The sequence below is a fragment of the Carassius gibelio genome, chromosome B5, assembly GCF_023724105.1.
Source record: "Carassius gibelio isolate Cgi1373 ecotype wild population from Czech Republic chromosome B5, carGib1.2-hapl.c, whole genome shotgun sequence".
Lineage (NCBI taxonomy): Eukaryota > Metazoa > Chordata > Actinopteri > Cypriniformes > Cyprinidae > Carassius > Carassius gibelio.
In genome coordinates this window covers 284,097-305,445 of record NC_068400.1, presented here as the reverse complement: position 1 = coordinate 305,445, position 21,349 = coordinate 284,097, and the positions used below count along the sequence as shown (strand labels likewise).

At 38.1% G+C, this 21,349-nt stretch overlaps 1 protein-coding gene across 9 annotated transcripts; it reads right to left on the bottom strand.

The window, feature by feature from the left end:
• Nucleotides 1-4,027: 4,027 nt before the first annotated feature.
• LOC127958227 (arginine/serine-rich coiled-coil protein 2) lies at nt 4,028-19,501 on the bottom strand. 9 transcript variants are annotated; one of them, XM_052557025.1, is made up of 11 exons: nt 18,784-18,908; nt 16,381-16,541; nt 14,668-14,708; nt 14,297-14,376; nt 12,466-12,663; nt 12,200-12,352; nt 11,992-12,108; nt 9,192-9,271; nt 8,066-8,322; nt 7,516-7,605; nt 4,028-4,697 (listed from the first exon to the last, which is right to left on the bottom strand). In XM_052557025.1, the coding sequence occupies exons 5-11, from the start codon at nt 12,576-12,578 to the stop codon at nt 4,509-4,511; spliced, it is 999 nt and encodes a 332-aa protein (XP_052412985.1). In that variant the 5' UTR covers nt 12,579-12,663; nt 14,297-14,376; nt 14,668-14,708; nt 16,381-16,541; nt 18,784-18,908; the 3' UTR covers nt 4,028-4,508. The 9 variants fall into 9 exon arrangements, with proteins under 9 accessions (XP_052412985.1, XP_052412987.1, XP_052412982.1 ...); XM_052557027.1 differs by having other exon boundaries at nt 12,466-12,641; XM_052557022.1 differs by lacking the exons at nt 14,297-14,376; nt 16,381-16,541 and adding an exon at nt 19,349-19,501 and having other exon boundaries at nt 12,466-12,641; nt 18,784-18,907.
• Between the last annotated feature and the right edge of the window lie 1,848 nt (nt 19,502-21,349).

Sequence of the window (21,349 nt, the reverse complement as noted above, 5' to 3'; positions counted from 1 at the left end):
GCATGTTGGACTCCGGCAGGGCTGCCCTTTGTCACCGGTTCTGTTCATAATTTTTATGGACAGAATTTCTAGGCGCAGCCAAGGGCCAGAGAGTGTCCGGTTTGGGGACCATGCGATTTCTTCGCTGCTTTTTGCAGATGATGTTGTCGTGTTGGCCTCCTCAGACCAGGACCTTCAGCGTGCACTGGGACGGTTTGCAGCCGAGTGTGAAGCGGTTGTGATGAGAATCAGCACCTCCAAGTCCGAGGCCATGGTTCTCAGTCGGAAAAGGGTGGATTGCCCACTTCAGGTTGGTGGAGAGTTCCTGCCTCAAGTGGAGGAGTTCAGGTATCTTGGGGTCTTGTTCACGAGTGAGGGAAGGATGGAAATTGAGATTGACAGACGGATCGGTACAGCGACCGGTAATGCGGTCGCTGTACCGGTCTGTCGTGGTGAAGAAGGAGCTGAGCTGTAAGGCAAAGCTCTCGATTTACCGGTCAATCTACGTTCCTACTCTCACCTATGGTCATGAGCTGTGGGTCATGACCGAAAGGACAAGATCCCGGATACAGGCGGCCGAAATGAGCTTTCTCCGTCGGGTGGCTGGGCGCTCCCTTAGAGATAGGGTGAGAAGCTCGGTCACTCGGGAGGAGCTCAGAGTAGAGCCGTTGCTCCTCCACATCGAGAGGAGCCAGCTGAGGTGGCTCGGGCATCTATTTCGGATGCCTCCTGGATGCCTTCCCAGGGAGGTGTTCCAGGCACGTCTCACCGGGAGGAGGCCCCGGGGAAGACCTAGGACATGCTGGAGGAACTATGTCTCCCGGCTGGCCTGGGAACGCCTCGGGGTCCCCCCGGAAAAGCTGGAAGAGGTGGCTAGGGAGAGGGAAGTCTGGGTGTCTCTGCTTAGACTGTTGCCCCCGCGACCCGGCCCCGGATTAAGCGGAAGATGATGGATGGATGGATGGATCATTGCAGTTCTTAGTTTGCAACACTTAAGTATCACCTCAGACAACACTTAAGAATCAGTCTTAGCCTTTACTAAAAGTTGCTTTTAGCTTCTTTATAAAAGTCTCCTACTCCTCCTGCCCCTGGGCCTTTATTCACAAAACATTTCAAGACTAAAAGTAGCTCATAACACCGATTTAGGAGAACATCTTTAAAATAATAGGCGTCAGTTCTACATTTAGAACTCCTTTTTTTTTTTTTTCTAAAAGTATTTCATAAAGCATTTTAGCACTTAAACTAGCTCCTAAATCTGTGAAACATTCTGAGTAGCGAAGAGGACTCCTAAGTCACTAAGACCAAGTCACAAACTATCCTAAAATGGCTGTTGTCTGCAATCTGCCTCGGAACATAAACATTTTAAAAATATTTGATGATAATGAGCTTTTATAAAGGCATTACCTTCGGTTTTGAAGGTTATCCCAACTCTAAATTTTCCTTTGATTATGCCCTTATTTTGATTAACCAGTTGGGCAAGAAGTAGCAGATGTTCTTGCACCCAGTTTGGATTTATTTTACGTTTGCATGTCTTAATGACTTATCAGCCTTTATTATTCTACACTAATAATGAGAAGCATACATATAAAAGACTGACAATTAACTGAACACATACTTGTTTAATTAATGACACTTAGGTTGCATTTTAAAATCTTTATTTGAATGCAGCAACATTTTTATTTTTTAAACCTTTATCCTTACTCTAAAATATTTATATGAATAAATCTCCGACAGAGACAGCGGCCAATCACTGTTTGCCGAGTTAGTAACCATGCTGACATCATCCATAGCAACGAGGTCAACCTTGCTCTTAGCTCGAGATTTCTCTCTATTCCTTAGTAAAAGTTTGCCTCAGCAGCTTTGTGAATAGATTTCAAGACAAAACTATCTGCTAAAATATTTTACTGTCATTTAGGAGAACTCTTAGTGGTAAGATAAAATGTTGTATGGGCCCAAATCATCAAATGAGTGACAAGGCCATTTAAATGGCTTATAACTTTGTAATTCTTGATAAGCTAACATTTTATGGTTTGGATCTATCCCACCAAGGCTGACATTTCTATGACTTGAGGTCTCTGTTTCCTGGATTCTTTTAGAGCAGAAAAGGAATAATTGACAAAAAAGCACAAATACGATAGTGTGTAACACTTTCTACAGAAAAGAGTAAAATTTAATCAAATAGAATATAAGATTTGGTAAAGCTTCCCTGAAGGAAGAACTGTGAAAAGTCTATGTCTGGTGTGTTTAAAGTCTGGCCCTGCATCGCTGATTGTAAATATCTGTGATCCAGGGAAGAGAGGTCCTGATGACCTTTTCTGCTGTCCTCATCACTCTGGACAGCACCTTTCAGTCCCATGGTGACTCTCAAGTCAGCTGATGATGCTCCTTGTGGGTAGAGACTCCACAGCCACAATGTAGAAAGTTCTCAGCACCCTGTTGGAGACCTTGACACTGGCCAAGCGTTGGTGTGTGTGTGCGTTGTCTAGCAAAGACCTTCTGTGAGGTGGACCTCAAGGTATTTGAAGCTGGTCTTCTTTTAAACCATTGTTCATCAGAGGACCCTAGTTCCTCACCTGCTTCCTCCCATCATGAATGATCATCTTCTTAGGCTTGCTGGCATTTAGGGAGATATTTTTATTGCGACACCATGTATAAGAATGTCCACATTTTCTAGTAAACCTCTTTATCACTGTTAGTGATGTAATTTATAACTTCTTAGTCATTTTCAAACTTCTCCAGGTTATTTAATGATTTAGTTTTTGTTTGGAGCCTGAACGGCTATCTAGATTCTCTGGTCTCGTCTGGAGCCATAGACCTTCCTACTCTGCCCACTGGTCCCAATTCAGCATGAATTACTGTCTGGTTCTATCCAGTTCCCTGACCTCTCCTCCTCTGCTGGTTCCTTCCAGTATACTGTAGGTGATCCCCTGGTTCTGTCCAGTTCCCTAACCCATTCCCCTCATTAGTTCTATCCAGCTTAAAGGATTCAATGGTTTTGTCCAATTCTTAGGCCATTACTTCTCAGGCCATGAGTCTCCTTGTCCGCCATTGCCACCATGGTCTCAGGGTTTCAGTCTATGACTATTTGGCCCAACCTTGGCCCTTTGAGGGCAAAAATCTGCCTCTGTCCCGCAACCCTTCATTTTTATGTAGATCTCCAGTCCTTTGACTCCACCATGGTCCTCCAGCCTTCTGGCTTCATCAGGGTCCCTTGCCTTTCTACATCGACCATGGTCTTTCAATACCAACTTTGCCATGATTAGTGGTACCTGTGGATCTCCACCCCTTTCAACTCGGGCATGGTCATCAACTCCACTCAGCTCAAGGCCTTCTATCAATCATAGCCTCCAGTGTGTTCACATTCCTAATGGAAGATCTCCTAGAATTATGTACAGGTGCTTCAAGGTTCATTAAATTAAACCTGCCAACCAGGGCTGTGTTTCCCAAAAGCATAAGCAGCTTAGGTAGGTCGTAGACCCATTGAAACCAATGGAGGAATGATCAACTTAAGAGTTACAATGCTTTTGGGAAATGCAGGCCAGGTTTCTGCGTAGCTTCATGTGCTCTATATCAGATCAGTCTCCAGAAGTGGTGTTGTTTTTTTGCTTTGCACGACTCAACGTATGCTTCTGTCTTATTTATAAAGAAATGGTATACTATGGTAAACTGTACTAAGTGTACAAAGAAAGTATAGCCCATGTATGTTTACCTACATTTATTTTTAACTTTACATCAGCCAGAATGTAAAATTTAGGACTGCTTCCATACAGGGACTCCTTAGTGGTCCCACAAAAACTTTAAGTACAGTGAGCAGTTAACATTCTGCTGGAACACACTACAGCTGTTTCTAATCGGCTAATTTTCTCAATTAGTTTAATGAGAAGTAGCTCATCCTAGACTTAACATTTATTAAGAACCACATAATCTGAAGTATTGCAGTAACATACAATAAACTAATACAAGGACTAGGAAATTTTTCCCCTACAATTTCTTTTGGTATAAGGATAATGATTCAAAAATGTATGATCTTCATGAATGATGAAATGTATTTTGTATGTTAAATAATTTTATTGTTCTGTGAAATTGCAGTGTTTTTTCCCCCCAACTCAAACTGATGACAGTCTGTCATATTAATTTGTGTCCTTGATATATGTAGTAATTATTTCACAAAAAGCTGTGAAGCACAATATATCATAGCCCCTGGTACCAATTGGTCATTGATATATCAGGAATCGCTAACTTCAGACAGTATCAATACAAACAGTCAAATATACAATCACATTCCCCTCCCAAAATCCAAACAAAAGCTTTACAATATTAAATGCAATCTTCAGAGACCAAGCAACTATACATGTTTGAGCAATCAACTGTATTTACATGTGAATTTCCAAAATGAATAAAATGACAGACCTGATGAATCATACATGCAGGCTAATGCACCAGTATTCTCTACAAACACATAAAAATCAGCTTTACAGTGGTAACATCAGACAGAATGTACAAAAATGAGAAGCACAAATACAGAATGTTCAGACAGCATCCATGCCCCTTGAAGAAAATGAAGAGGAGAAACCTAGGCCCATTCCCCTCTGCGTGTGTGTTTGTGAACGGGCCATCTCATACTGGACGTCCAAATTTCGGAACATCTCTTCCTGCTGTTGCAAGGTTTTAAGACCTTCTTCGTTACCAGCTCCTGATGAACTACCTTCTTCTTCACCCTACAGTGAACACAACAGGGTTATCCTTAACTTAAACTTGAAAACTTTTTGTTAGTTGAAGTAAAGCTAAAATAATACCACGATTCAATACCACGACTGAGGTGCCCTTGAGCAAGGAACCGAAAACCCAACGGTCCCCGGGCGCCGACAGCATAAATGGCTGCCCACTGCTCCGAGTGTATGTTCATGGTGTGTGTTCACAGCTGTGTGTGTGCACTTTGGATGGGTTAAATTCAGAGCACGAATTCCGAGAATGGGTCACCATACTTGGCTGAATGTCATGTCACTTTCATAAAATAGAAATTCAGAAATTGATGACAAACTAAAACAAAATTAGAAGTGTTGCCTTGGTAACTAACTGAAATACGTAAGGGATAATAAACAGCTTGCCATGCATTAAAGGATTTTGAATGCACAACGCGGACACAAAGGCAGAGGGTGGTTGCTTGCCTCCACAAAGTGCATTTAAAATCCTTTAATGCATGGAAAGCCATTGATTATTCCACTTATTCCATGGTCATTTGCTAAGTTATAGACAAGTTAAAACTAGGATTGCTCTTTGCAGTACAATATTTGACGAATGGGTAAAAATTAGTTTTTTCATCAGTTACGGCACATTCGCTCTAGCATTCTGCCCATTTCAAATCAGACATCAGACAAAATCGCATTAATTTGAATGAATTGTAGCACTGGTTCAATTAATTATTGATCGAAAGAGAGAAAGGTGACAGTTGCATATGCAAGCTGCATCTCTTTCTACAAACGATTACTTCAAAAACATTGATTTTACCACCTCATTGCTGAGGAATATAATGTAGCGTTCTAGTATCTAGGCTATTTTATTTATAAAAATAGCAGGGAAGCGTTGACAACAAGTTTACATATTCGCAATCTCCAACACTCTCACTCTCACTCTCTCTCTCTCTGTGTGAGCACTTGGTGAAGAGCATGAAGAGATGAGCACTGAAGCCAATCACAAATGTGTTGAGCATGTGAAAACAATGACCAATCAGTGCTGTTTAAGAATCTGCACAACAGCACTCAAATCTTAGTGGGAAATGATGTTTTCAGTACCGAATGGTATCACAGTCGGTACTTTTGACAACACTAAAGTGCTATAGCATTTTGTTTGGAAACACTTTAACCTGTTAAATGTCACCCCGTCCCGTAAACGGGACGCCTACGTTGACTATACTATATTACAATCAAATCTAATCTAATCTTGACAAACTATATATCGTTGGAAAGGTCTAAGACTCCCAAATATATATTTTACCAATATTTTTTGTTAAAAATTATGTAGGAAAAGTAATAGATGAATTTATGACAAGAGTGCACCCTCAGAAATCTACATTACAAAAAGAGCTTTGACCTTTATTTAAAAAAAAAAGACTTCCTCGTTGCCTTTTTCTCTGTCACATTTTAGAAATCATCAGAAGTTATATATCACTTGAAAACATAAAATCTCAAAATTCATCCTTCAAAACACATTTTAAAATCAGACATTGCATTACCATGTAAATGGTACATCAAAATCATGTTACAAAATGTTTTCAGTCATGAATTATAAAAAATTATGTTTGTATCATGCACATTCATGTCTATCTTCAAAAACGTGAGTGACAGTTAACAGGTTAAAAGGTGCTTTTTTAAAGCAGTATTCCTTTCACATAGTAGCAGTTTAAATATTTAGTGTAAATTTTAACTTTCATGTATTTAAATATAAAACAAGCTATTTGTCACTGCCAGGACATTATCGTTTTCATAGAAAATATTTTAGTCGGTTATAGAAAAACAACTTATGCTTAGTTCTATCCAGCTTAAAGGATTCAATGGTTTTGTCCAATTCTTAGGCCATGACTTCTCAGGCCATGAGTCTCCTTGTCCACTTATGAGTCCAGAGCCTCGATCATAACAGGCACCCTTCCTGTTAGAGACCTTCACGCGGGAACCATCGCAGCAGAGTCTAGTGCAGGACAAAACTTGATGGGTGGGTAGAGACTCGTGTGTGCGGGATGAGGGAGAAAAATTTGGGTGTGCTCACACTAGGCAATCTTAACACCCAAAGCCTGGTTCATTTGACTAGTGTGATCGCTCTGTTTAGCAGTCTCTGGCTCGGTTGGAAGAGGTGGGCAAGAGCGCGGTTCAGTTATACATGTAGATCAGTGCGTATGAGTGCTAATTGTGCTGAAAAGTAGATCTTTTGATACGTGGTGCATGACTGCGTGAATATTTCTGAGTGTCAAAAGCGATAGATGTGAGAGGGAAATATATTGTGAGAGGGCCATGTTTTACCACGTCCAATACGAGTTAACAATGAACTCCACTGTGCTGAGCAAGCGCTTCTCTGCGGTCTTGACGTGCTATCTGAAACTTCCTACTTATAAAGTCATGATTATGACCTCGTTGTATTTTTTTCTATTAAAAATAACAGTGGACAGTGGTTCTGAATGCTGATGCTTAGCATCGGGAGCATCCCCTCCTGTGTGTGACCCATGATTTGTCTGTATGTGTACTCAGAACCAATGAGCAATGGACTTTCATAATAAAAACTATGTTAACGCGCAATATAATTATCGGAGTTAATCAATTAATGCGTTAACGCGATAACACGTCAACTTGCCCAGTGCTAATTAAAACTAATAAACATGACAAAGTTTAAAATATTCAAGTAATACAACATTTATATAATAAAATTATTAAATATATTATAATAATATATTATTAAAATAAACATTTAAAATTTCTCCAGTTCACAGATTAAGAACATCCTGAATAAAAAGAAATAAACAAATATTTAATAAAGTATAACACTTACTTTGATGCCCATTAATTTGCGAAATTTCACATTTTGGTCTTTATTACCAAAATTCAGCTTCTCCCAAAGCTCAGCTGTTTGTGACTTGTCCTACAACATAAACATATATTAATCCTGAACACCTCAAGACATAAAATTTTAAAGATGAAAAGAAGTGTTACTAGAGGCACTAAGTACTATGCAAAAGCAAATCATTTATCAATGTCAAAATGAGTAATAAATATTTCTTTCAGTGTCTAAGAGCAACTATGATTTATTGGACTGTTTTTTGGTATCTTTTGAAAGTTATACAAAAAAATTAAGAAAATTCAAAAATGGCATAAAAAAGTAATCACTAATTAATTACAATTTAATTACTTTCCTATAAACTGTTTTATGGGCTACCATATACTCAGAAGTTGAGGAATATATACAGCAAATAGAAAAATGAATTGTATATTACATAAACTTATAATAAACAGAACAATCATTGCAAACAATATAAGTGGTATCATGCCAACTGTCAGCAACCTTATATTAATAATCTATACAGTGACTTTGTTGGCCTTACCCCATCTTTTTTCCCCTGCCACAACTTTTTCCTCTTCTTTTCCTGCTCTGCAAACTTCATTGGGTTCACCGCTGAGGGATTGTAGTAGCTTGGCACAGCAATGCCAGTCTCTGCCAGCGTTTTGGCGTGAAGTGCTGCCATCTGAGCAGCCATTGCAATCTGAGGAGTGACCTGTGTGCCAGAGGCCAGCAGTGCTGCAACGTTCAGGCTTGAACTGGGTGCTGCAGTGGTTGTATCGCACAACAGTGGAGCTGCTGCTGTTAGGAAACAACCAACAACATATCAAATGGACGTCTGTTGCAGCCAGGGCTCCAGATTTTGTGACCATTTTCTCTGCCTGTGTGACTAAGTTTTGTGAGCGGTCACAGTGGCACAACCACCACATTTTTTTAACTCATAAGCGCTTCCATTCCTGTCGTATATGTGGAACTAAAGAGCATAATGCAAGCTCGCTTTCATTTTTATATGATTCCTCAGTGTTTGCTAAACGTTCTGTAATTTATTATTCTGTATATAATACATCATGTGGTGTATGCCATGCATCATCTTATTCATTTTTGTTATTAAACATTTTGTAAGCTTGTTTGTCATTGTATCTTACCATTTTATTGTTGTCGTGCTTTTTAATTAATAATAACAACAATGAATCCATCTTTTGTTTTAGTCTTAAACAGTGAGAGGTATAGATGTTAGCAAAACAGACAATTATCTTTTGTTGTAAAATGTGACAACATGATCGCAAACTCAAAAGCAAAAGCATCCGAAGCCCATGGCTTATAACATAGCAAAATAGAAATGCCTGTTCACAAAATTCAAATCACAAATACTACTACTAATGAAAAAGAACACGCTGAATGTTGACCTCTTTCATTTAATATATAACTATAAACTATGATAAAATATAACTATAAACTATGATAAAAGTTAATCAGAATGCATTGATTAATCCAATGTTGTAGCAAAAAAAAAAAAAAACAACCAAATCAAATTGTGAACTCATGCGACCAACTGAGAAAGTTAGTAACAAAAGAGCCACCAGTGGGAAGAATGAGTCTGGAGCCCTGTGCAGTGGGTCAGATATGAATCCACTGCACCAATAGGCATATGATTTGCAGCAGTTACTTGCCTGCTGCCTTCTCTTGTTGTTGCCGTTTTTCCAACAACTCTTTTTCCTTCTGTTCTTGAAGCTTCTTTGCTCTCTCCAACCTAAGTATGTGAGGAAAATATATTTAGTGAACATGAAGATAACAAGGAAATGTACACCTCACAAATCAAGTAGATACTTTTAGGTGGTTTTCATAATGGGTAGTTTTGAAGCGTTCTAAAAGAGCTTGATTAGGGCTGCAGGCTCTGTCAAAATAACACTGAAACTAGGGATGTGCGTTATTAAAAAATAACTACAAAGTACAAGTGCACATTACGACTACACATACAAATAAAACAAACAATGCTTTATTTTCAGGTACAAAAGGTGCATTTAGCAGGAGCATTCAATAAATTGAATGAAGAAATATAAAAATGAAACACTATATAGACCAGGGATAGGCAACGTCAGTCTCGGAGTGCCGCTGTCCTGCAGAGTTTAACTCTTAACACTAAATCAAACACATCTGAACAAGCCAATCACGATCTTTGGGATTACCTAATACCTAGACTGTAGACAAGTTTTGTTTTCTTCTTTTTTTTCTCCAAGGTCTGCAGGACATCGGCACTTCAGGGCCGACATTGCCTACCCCTGATATAGACTGATTCCTAAAGCAACTCTATTAAAGCTCTTTATTCAAGAATAGGGAGTGATTTTTCTCTTTGCGTTTTGTCGTTTATGCACGTTAGCCCTTAATCGTCCCTTAAATAGGGTTTACATTTACATTCATTGGGGTCAGATAGACCCCAAACTTTTACAGATCAATTGCATAAGGAAATGTACAATTTGTATGCAATAAACTATATATCTTTTTATTTACTCCTCAACCATGCATTTATGCTGTGGTTTTGTGGATATTTGGTAGTTTTTTTCAATTTCTGCACAATTACTTACGTGCAAATTGGATGAATTCTAGTTAAAAGAAAGTGCAATGACCACATATATCCAGTACAGTTCAATGTGGACTCATTTCATTTTCACTTCATTTTTCTTGATGTTTCAACTTCACAACTTTATGATATATATTTTGTATATAATAAATGTAATAAAATTCTCTCTCTGTTTCTGTGTGAGGTTTGCTATGTCTACTCCTTCAAATTGTTGAGGATTTATGTCTGATTTTATTTGGCAAAATCGAAAAAATTCCCCAGACACCTGCATTTTGAGTGTGTGTGTGTGTGTGTGTGTGTGTGTGTGTGTGAGTGAGTGAGTGAAAGAGAGAGAACAAGCTTGTTCCATGTTGCCTTAGAGCTCTAGTATTAGTCTTTCATTTATATAAGGGGGGGGGGGGGGGGGGGCAGCTGTGGCCTAATGGTTAGAAAGTCGGATTTGTAACCTGAAGGACTCCAGTTTGAGTCTCAATGCCGGCAGTAGTTGTAGGTGGGGGAGTGAATGAACAGTGCTCTCTTCCACCCTCAATATCCCTGGCTGAAGTGCCCTTGAGCAAGGCTCTGAACCCCCAACTACTCCCTGGGCGCTGGAGCTAAATGGCTGCCCACTGCTCTGGGTGTGTGTTCACAGTGTTTTTGTGTTCCCTACTCACTGCTGTGTGTGCACTTGGATGGGTAATATGCAAAGCACCAATTCTGAGTATGGCAAATGTCACAACTTTCTTTTCCATGTATGAACACTTTTCAGATTTATGACACTTGGTTTATGGTCTTGGACCAGACCTTTATTTAAATGTAGACATTTTCAGATTTTTATATATATATATATATATATATATATATATATATATATATATATATATATATATATATATATATATATATATTAGTGGTGGGCATATTCATTTTTTTAATCTAGATTAATCTCACTCTGATCTTGAAATTAATCTAGATTAATAGAGTACTCAATTGGGCTCTTTCACATCCTTTTGTTTGTTCAAACAGCGATTTGTATTTGTTTATTCAGGTGTAGGAGGGACTTCGAGGAGAACTTCGCAGAAGAGAGCTCGGTTCAGTGTCGCTGTCCGTGATACTCTGCTCTCTCTCTCTCTCTCGTGCGCACCGAACACAGCACGCGAGTTACCAGCTACTCTGTTTAGCTTTTCCGCATCTTGTTTTTGGATGCTTTAATGTTTAAATCGACAAGCGGTAAGGCTTAAAAACACGTAAAAAAGATAAGCTTTCGTGACATTGCCCAGCAGTGGGCCGTCAACTGCCCTGAGCATCTTTTTAGGCTGTTCTCAGCCAGTCGGTTATATAAAATATCAAGGTGAAAGTCATCATAGCTTGCTTAACTTTGAGAATAGATTATCGGCGATATTTTTTTTTTTATCGCCCGGTAAGAGTCTCACGTTAACACCGATAACGGCCCACCACTAATATATATATATATATATATATATTATTTTTTTTTACATTTTACATCATACACTGTTAAACAGGCTTTTTAGTGCCTGTGCTTCAGGTGTAAGCAGGGCTCAGAAAAAGCACCAGTCTGACCAGCACGTGAATGTAACATTTAACCGGCAAGGCTTTAAAGCACATGCAAATTATGTACTTTTGTGATTGCGAATAAGTGCAGTGTCCTGTGAGAGTAACTTTACTGCTGAAATAACATTAGATGTGAATATATGTGGCGTTGTACAGTATATTGATATGGCGCTGCCAGAACTGCAGCTGAATGTGAGCTGTAGCATGATACTACGATATTTCTTTGAAACCAGATTGTGGAGACATTTTTATCCACGATCAAAAATAGTCATATCACACACCCCTATATACGGTGTACAAAAAAGTTTTTTTGTACATTGGTGAAAAAGACAGCACTCTACCTTCTGGCCAATGCCTCCTGAGCATCCATGGCTGTGTTTCTGCCCCTGAAGGTCACAGGACTAGCTGACCGACTGCGACTTTTTTTCCGTGCTTTCTCTAACCTCTTTTTCTTCTCCCTAGATAAAAGTGGATCATCTCATAGTTTTAGTACACATTCGCAGTTTCACGGAGTTTCATGCAAAATCATGAACAAAATCTTAATCCGACCTGCTCTTGCTACGGCTCCTGCTGCGATGTCTGTGCTTGCTTCTGGAGTTTGATCGAGACCTTGCCCGTCTCTTCTTGTCACGGCTCCTTGATCTCCTTTCACCGCTTCGTGAGCGAGATCTTCTTTTGTCCCAGTTTCGATTATGATGTCGTCTTCAGTAAAATATTAATTAACATCTAAGCACACTAAACCTTAACATTAACTTGTTTCAACCAAATTCAGCCTATGTTAAATTAAATCAAAACGATTTGTCAAATGAAAATACCTTTCCCTTGAACGTGATCTTGATAGGCTTCTTGGTCTGGAGGATTTCTTGTCTTTTCGGCGATGTCGCTCCTCCATGTCTTCAGACAGCCTGTCACGGCCTTTATCTGACATCTCCAGCTGCTCCTCTGATCCGCTCTGACATTTCAGAGCTTTCTCAGAGTCCTTCTTCCGTGCCTGTTTTAAGAAGAATTTGTCTCTTTCAGGAAAATAGTGCAATAAAAAGAGTTAGTAAGTTTAAGAACAAACTTGCCAAAATAATTCTGACAAGAAAAACAGTTTTCAAATGAAAAAATCCCTAAGCCAAATCCCTTCAAGTGCAGCATATACATTTACATTTAACACAAATGAGTGCACTAAACCAGCACATTTACACCCAGTATAGTACCAAAAAAAAAAAAGCATGGGCGATCTTTATTGCGAGAAATGTACACAGATTTCGCACTGGCATTTTTTTTCTTGTATACACTGTTTTTCTCCTACATAAAGTCAACATAAAATCAAAATGAACCCTATTTACTTACACATTCCTGGTCTTACTCTACAAATATTTTATCTCCTCAAACTTTCTTTAAAATGTAATTAACTGACAAATGTAAATTTTGCTTTGTCGTGATGGATTTGTAAAGATGCGCTTGAGTGAATTTAAAATAACCATCATCTTGGTTTCCAGTAGGTAGAGACTCAAAATAGAAAATAAAATATTGTAAATTAACATCTACATATTTCATATATTTCTAGCATTCAGGTCAATTCAAGATTAATAAAATATATTCTTATTATTATTTTACCTCAGAAAATTCACATTACAATTATTTACATTACGAAAGTATACTGGGTTTGGTTTTATGTTGACTTTAAAGGGCATTTTACATAATATTATAAAGCTTTTCTTGCCATCTTGCCACCTCTTATGTGTAAAGGCACATATACATACAAAAAAGCTGTTTAAACCACTTAATCTCAAATTTCAATGTTAAATAATGATGCTTACTTGTGCTATAGTGTGAAAACATCCTATGTCTGAGGTGATTACAGTTTAAATATTGCATTCCATGAGGCACGCAAGTAAAAGCTAAATTACCTTTTTTTTTTTTTTTTTAAGGTTAGGTAATATTTCTTCATTAAGTGTGTGGATTTTGTTTTGAGAAATGTAAAAGTACTGCTACTATACAAAGGAAAAACACAGTAACACCACCAACCAAAAGTGAGAATAAAATGTAGTTTTGTTTTCGAGTGGAAGTTAATGCAGCTTTCACAATCCAAAAAAATAAAAACACCACTGTGTTTAGGCTTTGTAAGGCAGAATAGGTAAAGTGTGTATATACACACACACACACACACACACACACATACACATACACTATATATATACATACATACATACATACATACATACATACATATGTGTGTGTATATACATACACACACACACACACACATTTAATTAAATAATCTAATATGAATAAAATGCGGTGGTACATAACAAAGTGGCATGATTCATGTGAATGAGCCCATTCTATCACCTGTCCTGCTCTCCCACAAAAAATAACCGAAAACTCGCGTTCAATGTGTACAGCGTAAAATGCCCTTAAGAATTTGAATTCACTTATGACCAGACAAATATATATGAAAAATATTTCAGTGCGCGCAATTTAATGTTTTTTTTTTGATTGTTTTTTACTGTGCAAATCTGCATGCATTCACATTGGGAATGGCCAATCATTTTTTTTATTGGAATTCTGCTGGTGTCTATAAAAAAGGCAATAACTGGGGTTGTGAGAAAAACATATCGTTAAATAGGCATATAAGTTTAAATGACTGATAGTTACCTGTCCAGGTAGTAGGCATATAATTTTGCTATCTGTCAGCAGCGTCTTCTGTTCAGAGTGTCTCTTCGTGCATTAGCACGCTGAGTATAATTTATTATAGAAATGTTATCATATGATCTAAAATACAGGACGTTAAAAAAGCTCCCAAACAGACATTTCTCTCCATCTGTAATCCACATTAATACAATTTAATATTACATGCACTTGTGATTACATCTCAGTGCTTTTCTTCTCAGTCTGGCATTTCATTCCTTCTGTCTAAGCTGCATACTTACCATGGACTAAAACTAGAAATGCCAGCTGTAAAACTACTGATGAAGTGACCAGTTTAATCTAGGTCTACATGACATCAATGGACTAAAATTAGTTACCTCTTTGCTTCTGCTGTGGCTTCGTCTGTGCCTCTTGTCTCCTGAAAGACAAAAAGATACAAATGACTTATTGTCAGAAGGACACTGAAGGATTTATATTAAAAGCATTTACCAAAGCATTTAATTTTTAAAAGTTACAGTTATTAAGTACAATACTGTGATTAGGCCAAAAAATTTATAAAAAATACAAATAAAAAAAACTTTAAAGCAACACATATTCCCCACAATTGAGCAGACACTTCCTTACATTTTCTTTAGAACATAGGCTACATATTTAGTTTATAAATAAAATCTAGACAGAAGTTTTAACAAATGTAAAGTTTGTAATCTTAGTATTTAAAAATTTAACTATGCAAGCACTGTTACACATGTAAGATAGAGTGGGGTACATTACTTTTATGTAGGGCTGTGAATGCGATTTTGCGATTTTCATGCACATCTCATCAGTAAAGACGCTCCTGTAATTAGAAGTATATCTCCCAGCACGTGAGTTCAGATCATGGTTGCCAGGTTTTCACAACAAATCCTGCTCAGTTGCTTCTCAAAACTAGCCCAATTGCGTTTCCAGGAGGTTCCCCGATAAAAAAAATTGCTTTCCGGGGTTAAAATTTAAGTTTTATGGCATGGTTGCCTTGGTAAAGTTCGCATTTTAGGGGCTAAATATCACGTTATTTCTATTGGGGTCGCTTCCACCCGCGGACATGAAAAACAGCCACAGACTTGGCAACATTGTTTGGCATTTACTACACCGAGCCGTAATTCACTGACAATCTACACAAAGTCGATTTTAAATTCGGTGGCGATTCTTTGTCGATTTTGAAAGCGATTTTGTGTTAGTTGTCGGTAGACTACGGCTCTGTGTAGTAACTGCCGCTCCACCTGAACCTGTGTTGCCAAGTCTGCGATTGTTTTTCATGTCCACGGTTTGAAGCAACCCCAATACCAATAACATGATATTTAGCCCCTAAAATGCGAATTTTACCAAGACAACCATGCCAAAAAACAAAACATATTTTAACCCCGGGAAGCATTTTTTTTTTTTATCTGGGAACCTCCTGGAATTGCGATTAGTTTTGGACTAGTTTTGAGAAGCAACAGGGCAGGATTTGTTGTGAAAACCTGGCAAACCTGATCTGAACACACGTGCTGGAGATAATACTTCCAATTAAAGGAGCGTTTTTACTGATGAGATGTGCATGAAAATCGCATTCGATTTTTTGCACAGCCCTACTTTTATGCATTTAGCAGACGCTTTTATCCAAAGCGACTTACAGTGCATTCAGGCTATCAATTTTTACATATCATGTGTTCCTGGGGAATCGAACCCCCAACCTTGCGCTTGATAAGGCAGTGCTCTACCAATTAAGCTACAGGAACACTAAAAAGTAAAGTACATAAAGTGGGGGGTAGGGGGATCTTGATTTATTTCAGTTTCTTTTTTTTATTTTATTTTTATGGATTGTATGCAGACTTTCTGCAGGTTTGATATGGGTAAATGTAAGACTTTTTCAAGGTAAAGTAAAAAACATTTAGAGGGAAATAAATGGAAGGAAACACAAAATGTCTCAATTACTTTTTAAAATAATTTTAGCCAAAAAAAAAGCTTAGTCATTTTTTGCTGTGATTGCCATTTACATTGATTATAAGACTGACAGACTGCAACAGTTTGTGCTAAAAATCTCAGTTTGTGTTCTACTGAAGAAACAAATTCACCTTCATCTTGGATGCCCTGGGGGTAAGCCGAGTGGCAACCTCCCGCTCTCTCTCGTGAAGCCAACACGGAAGTGACTAAAACTGTAATTCATCGACTGGTCGCTGGAGGCTGGCTGCAAAAGGGAGTCAATCCCATAGACTCCCCAAGTTAAAATGTCCAACTTTACAGCAGAAAACACATGTTTACAGCCTGGTACATATTTTGCCCTTCATGACAACTGTGAGGGGGGAGGGGGTGAATGTTTTTATAACTCATCCGTTTAAATTATATTAAGCCTTAAAGTTCTGCATAATTAAGGGCGTGGTCACAAGAGTGACAGGTGGATTGCTGCTGCTAACACTCCCGTCGAGCTAGGTGGGCGTTGCTTTTTGCCCATTTTCGATTGTCCTGTAGAGTCACGCGGCCAAGATGGTGACGGCTCGCTCTGCACACTCATACACAGTAAAAGAAATGGACAAAGCGACCCCATTGGAATCAATGAAGTCAAGTGAAGTCAATTAGGAGCACGCACTTCCTGGGGGTCGAGCGTACTGCGCAGACTGACACTGAGCTTGATGACGTAGAGGTCATGTGAGCAACCTGTCTGACAATTGTAAGTCTTCTAATCGCTGTGCCAAGAGAAATCTGAATCATCCACCGAATCTTGTCCCGTTGCTTTTATGGACTCTCTATAGGCTTCTCCATTGACTTTATGCCTCCACGTCCTCCCGATAGCCTCATAGACAGCAAAAGATTGCCTGCGAGCTTCTCCTCCTGTCCATACGGTAATTTCTCTACTGTGCGACAGAGAGTCGCAGGTTATGGGAGAAGGGTCTGGCTGCAGACTTGCACTTGCACTGTCAGACTTGCATTCTCAGACTTGCACTCTCAGACACTTGTGCTTCTGCTAGCGACGTCACTTGCAGTCTTTTTTTATTTTTATTTTTTTTCTATTTATTGATAACTTTTTGTTTGAATCTTTCAAAATGTTACAACAGTAGCCAGGTGGTGAAGACAAGAAAAAAAGAAACTAAATTACAATGTCACTTGCATTCCCAGACTTGCACTCTCAGACACTTGTGCTTCCGCTAGCGACATCACTTGCAGTCTTTGTATTATTTAATTTTTTTTGTTCTATTTATTTATAACTTTTTGTTTGAATCTCTCAACATTTTACAACAGTAGCCAGGTGGTGAAGACAAGAAAAAAGAAACTAAATTACAGTGTCACTTGCAATCGCTACTTGCACTCTCCGCTCCCTGTGACGTCACTTGCAATCAACACAAATCGTGCATGTTGCCAATGGAGACAAGACGCTGTGGCCTACTACTATAATGTACAGGGTCCTGCAAGAAAAAGACAAGACCAGCAAATCCGTGGGCACAGAACAGCAGAATATGAACGCAATACACAAAGTCTTTCGTTAAGCATTTTCCTCCTGTAGAAAAAACAATAACTTAATATGGCATAATGTATTAGTATACGTTAAGTTCAATTAAACGACCAAATTCGATATATAGTTATTATTTAATGTACTACAAGGCAAGCAGATGGCTATGAACACAATGCAAACGTTTAATGTGGCCTAATAACAGACTAAGATGATAAAGACATAGGCATATAGGCAATATAGGCATAGCCTATATGTCTTGTTGTTGACTCAACGTATATACAGACCAGCAAATATTAACGAGCATTATGAAATGCATTAAGTGATTTTAAAAGGATCAGCTCCTACAGGCAAGCAGACGAGTACAGAACGCATTGCGTTAAATTGTACATAACTTTTTCCTCCTATAGAAAATCATTATAAATAAAACACATAATGTGCCTTACTGGACAAAGACAGTGATATAAATGAGTTGTAGATAGTTTATTCTATATGGAAAAATGCTTAACGCGAAACGTTGCGCGTTGCGTTTAATCTTGTCTCCATTGGCAACATGCACGATTTGTGTCGATTGCAAGTGTCACAGGTACCAGAGAGTGCAAGTAGCGATTGGAAGTGAAATTGTAATTTAGTTTATTTTTTTCTTGTCTTCGCCACCTGGCTACTGTTATAAAATGTTGGGAAATTCAAACAAAAAGTAAAAAAAAAAATCGCTAACGGAAGTGCAAGTGTCTGAGAGTGCAAGTCTGAGAATGCAAGTCTGCAGCCAGACCCTCTTGGGTTATGGTGCAATCGTTAGCCTATTTTTACAAAAACTGCTTATACAGGGCCATAACATAAAATACAAGCTAACGGGGCCTTTTATACATTTTCGTGTTATACATCCATGTTTTTATACAATCTATTCTATAGGGTAAGCTGATGAACATAAAATTTTCATTTTTGGTTGAACTAAACTTTTTTTTTTTTTTTTGGCAGTGATTTTTAAAATGAGAATGATTTTGATATGTCAGTATTAATGAACCTGGTCTACCTGACTTGCGCTTTCGGTCCACTGATCGTGATCTGGACCGAGAGCAATGCTTCGAGCTCCGCTGACGATCTTCATCTGGGTGAGATTTTCCGGACAGGGACTCGTGGTATTTCATGTCATTTGCCTGATAAGAGATAAATTACAACTTCTAGATTATTTTAAAGGAAAAGCATGCAAAAGTAACAAATTTATTATGAATATTCATATCAATTGGTTTAATTTGATAGTTGTCCTGAGTACTGTTACTAAGAAACGTAAACTGAATCACATTAGCCACGAATTACGTTGGCCAGCCAACGTTAATCGCCGCCTGTTTATGTGCATGATACTATAGTATCTAGATACTAGATCTAGATAGATTTGGATACTCTAAGGTTTTAACATAACGTGGCATTTTAGTTCACAGCATCGTTTTGAGACTTCAATATTTTCTACTTAGTTTAGATTAAAGGTATCCGCCATTTTCCGAGTTACAGAATGTAGCCAATGAATTACTGTTTCATTAATTATATGCTTTTCTCAACTGTAATCTCGCCCAAAACAACAATCAAACAAATGTACTTGCCGCCATGTTAAACGAATAAAGAAAGGAATTCGCCGTATCCCCGTAGTTAGTGGCAGAATGCGAGAACCTCCTTCTATCATTCGTTTCTTTTGCATTGGAACAATACCCGGATGTTTCTTTCTACTTCTACTAAAACGCACAGAAAGCCGCGAAAGCACAGTGCTCTCTTGCGGCCGGACCTTCTCACTCTAGGTTTTCGGTAAAGAAACCCGACCGTACGACGGTGCAGCTGCAGTACATTCTCTTTAGGACAAGAAAGGCATCATGCCTAAGACTAAATGGCTTTTTCTAATATGAACAAGGTCTGTTTATTCTTATTAAAATAGGTGTGTGTTTAACACAGTGATTGTATAGATTGATCAAAAAATAAATAATCAACAACAACAACAACAACAACAACAATAATAATAATAATAATAAATTAAGGAACACTTTGAAAACACATCAGATCTCAATGGGAAAATATATCATGCTGGATATCAATACTGATATGGACTGGGTAATGTGTTAGGAATGAAATGATGCCACATAATTTGATGCAAATGAAAATTAACCTACTGAGGGCTAAATTCAAAGACACACCAAAAAGGAAAGTGAAAAAAAAATTATGCTGCAGGCTAGTCCATTTTGCTGAAATTTAATTACAGCAACTCAAAATGGTTACTCAGTATTTTTTATGGTCCCCTTGTGCTTGTATTTACAGCCCTTAAGAAACAGAGTATCAGGTTTGAATGGGATTGTTATATGTGTGGCATATTTGTAGTAGACTATTGTCACAATAGCCTTAAGAAATTTAGCCTAACCATGTTTCTTTTTGTAGTTAAATTGATTTTTTTCCCTTTTTTTCTATGATTATTATTACTGTTGTTGTTTGTTATTAGCTACAATTCACAGTTTTACTACAAATGGTTAAACTATAGTGTAGCCAAACCATGGTTAATTTATGGTTACCATGGTTTAAGGGGATAGTTCACCCAAAAATTAAAATTATGCCATTAATAACTAACCCTCATATCGTTCCAAACCCGTAAGACCTCTGTTCATCTTCGGAACACAGTTTAAGATATTTTAGATTTAGTCCAAGAGCTCTCTGTCCCTCCATTGAAAACCTATGTACGGTATACTGTCCATGTCCAGAAAGGTAAAAAAAACATCATCAAAGTAGTCCATGTGACATCAGAGGGTCAGTTAGAATTTGTTAAGGCATCGAAAATACATTTTGGTGCAAAAATAACAAAAATTACGAATTTATTCATCATTATCTTCTCTTCTAAGTCTGTTGTGAGTGAGTTCAAGTGTAGTGATATTCGGAACGAATCACTCAATGTAACCGGATCTTCTTGAACCAGTTCACCAAATCGAACTGAATCGTTTGAAACAGTTCACGTCTCCAATAAGCATTAATCCACAAATGACTTAAACTTGGAACTTTTTTTAACGTGGCTGACACTCCCTCTGAGTTAAAATAAACTAATGTCCCGGAATATGAACTGCTGTAAAGAGAGAACTAAAGATGAACACCGAGCCGAGCCAGATAACAAAAGATTGACTCGTTCTCGAGTCAAGATCCGGTTGCATCGGTTTTCGCATCACCAGTAGTGATGTGAAGTTCAGTTCTTTTGTGTATAATAATTTGCACAGTTTTTTAAAGAATTTTAATCCATTGGTACTCACGCTCTCCAAAGGCTATATTATGTGATTGTGCCCTCACAGTCACATCCAAAGCTTGTGCGTATAAAGCTGACTTATTTTCCATAGTTTGTTGAGTTTAAGCAACCAAATACAAACAATAAGATGTCTGATGGGTGTTGGCAAATAAAACAGTTTCATGGTACACTCTACTAAAATAAAAAAGAATAGGGGGAACAAATCAATAATTAAACAACACTGCAGCGTCAGTGTTGCTGTTGTATCAGACACTTCTAATTAACATCAGGCTATATGAAAAACAAGCTCAAATGGAGTTAACAAGGTCTTTGGCCGGCGAATGAGGAGATCTGT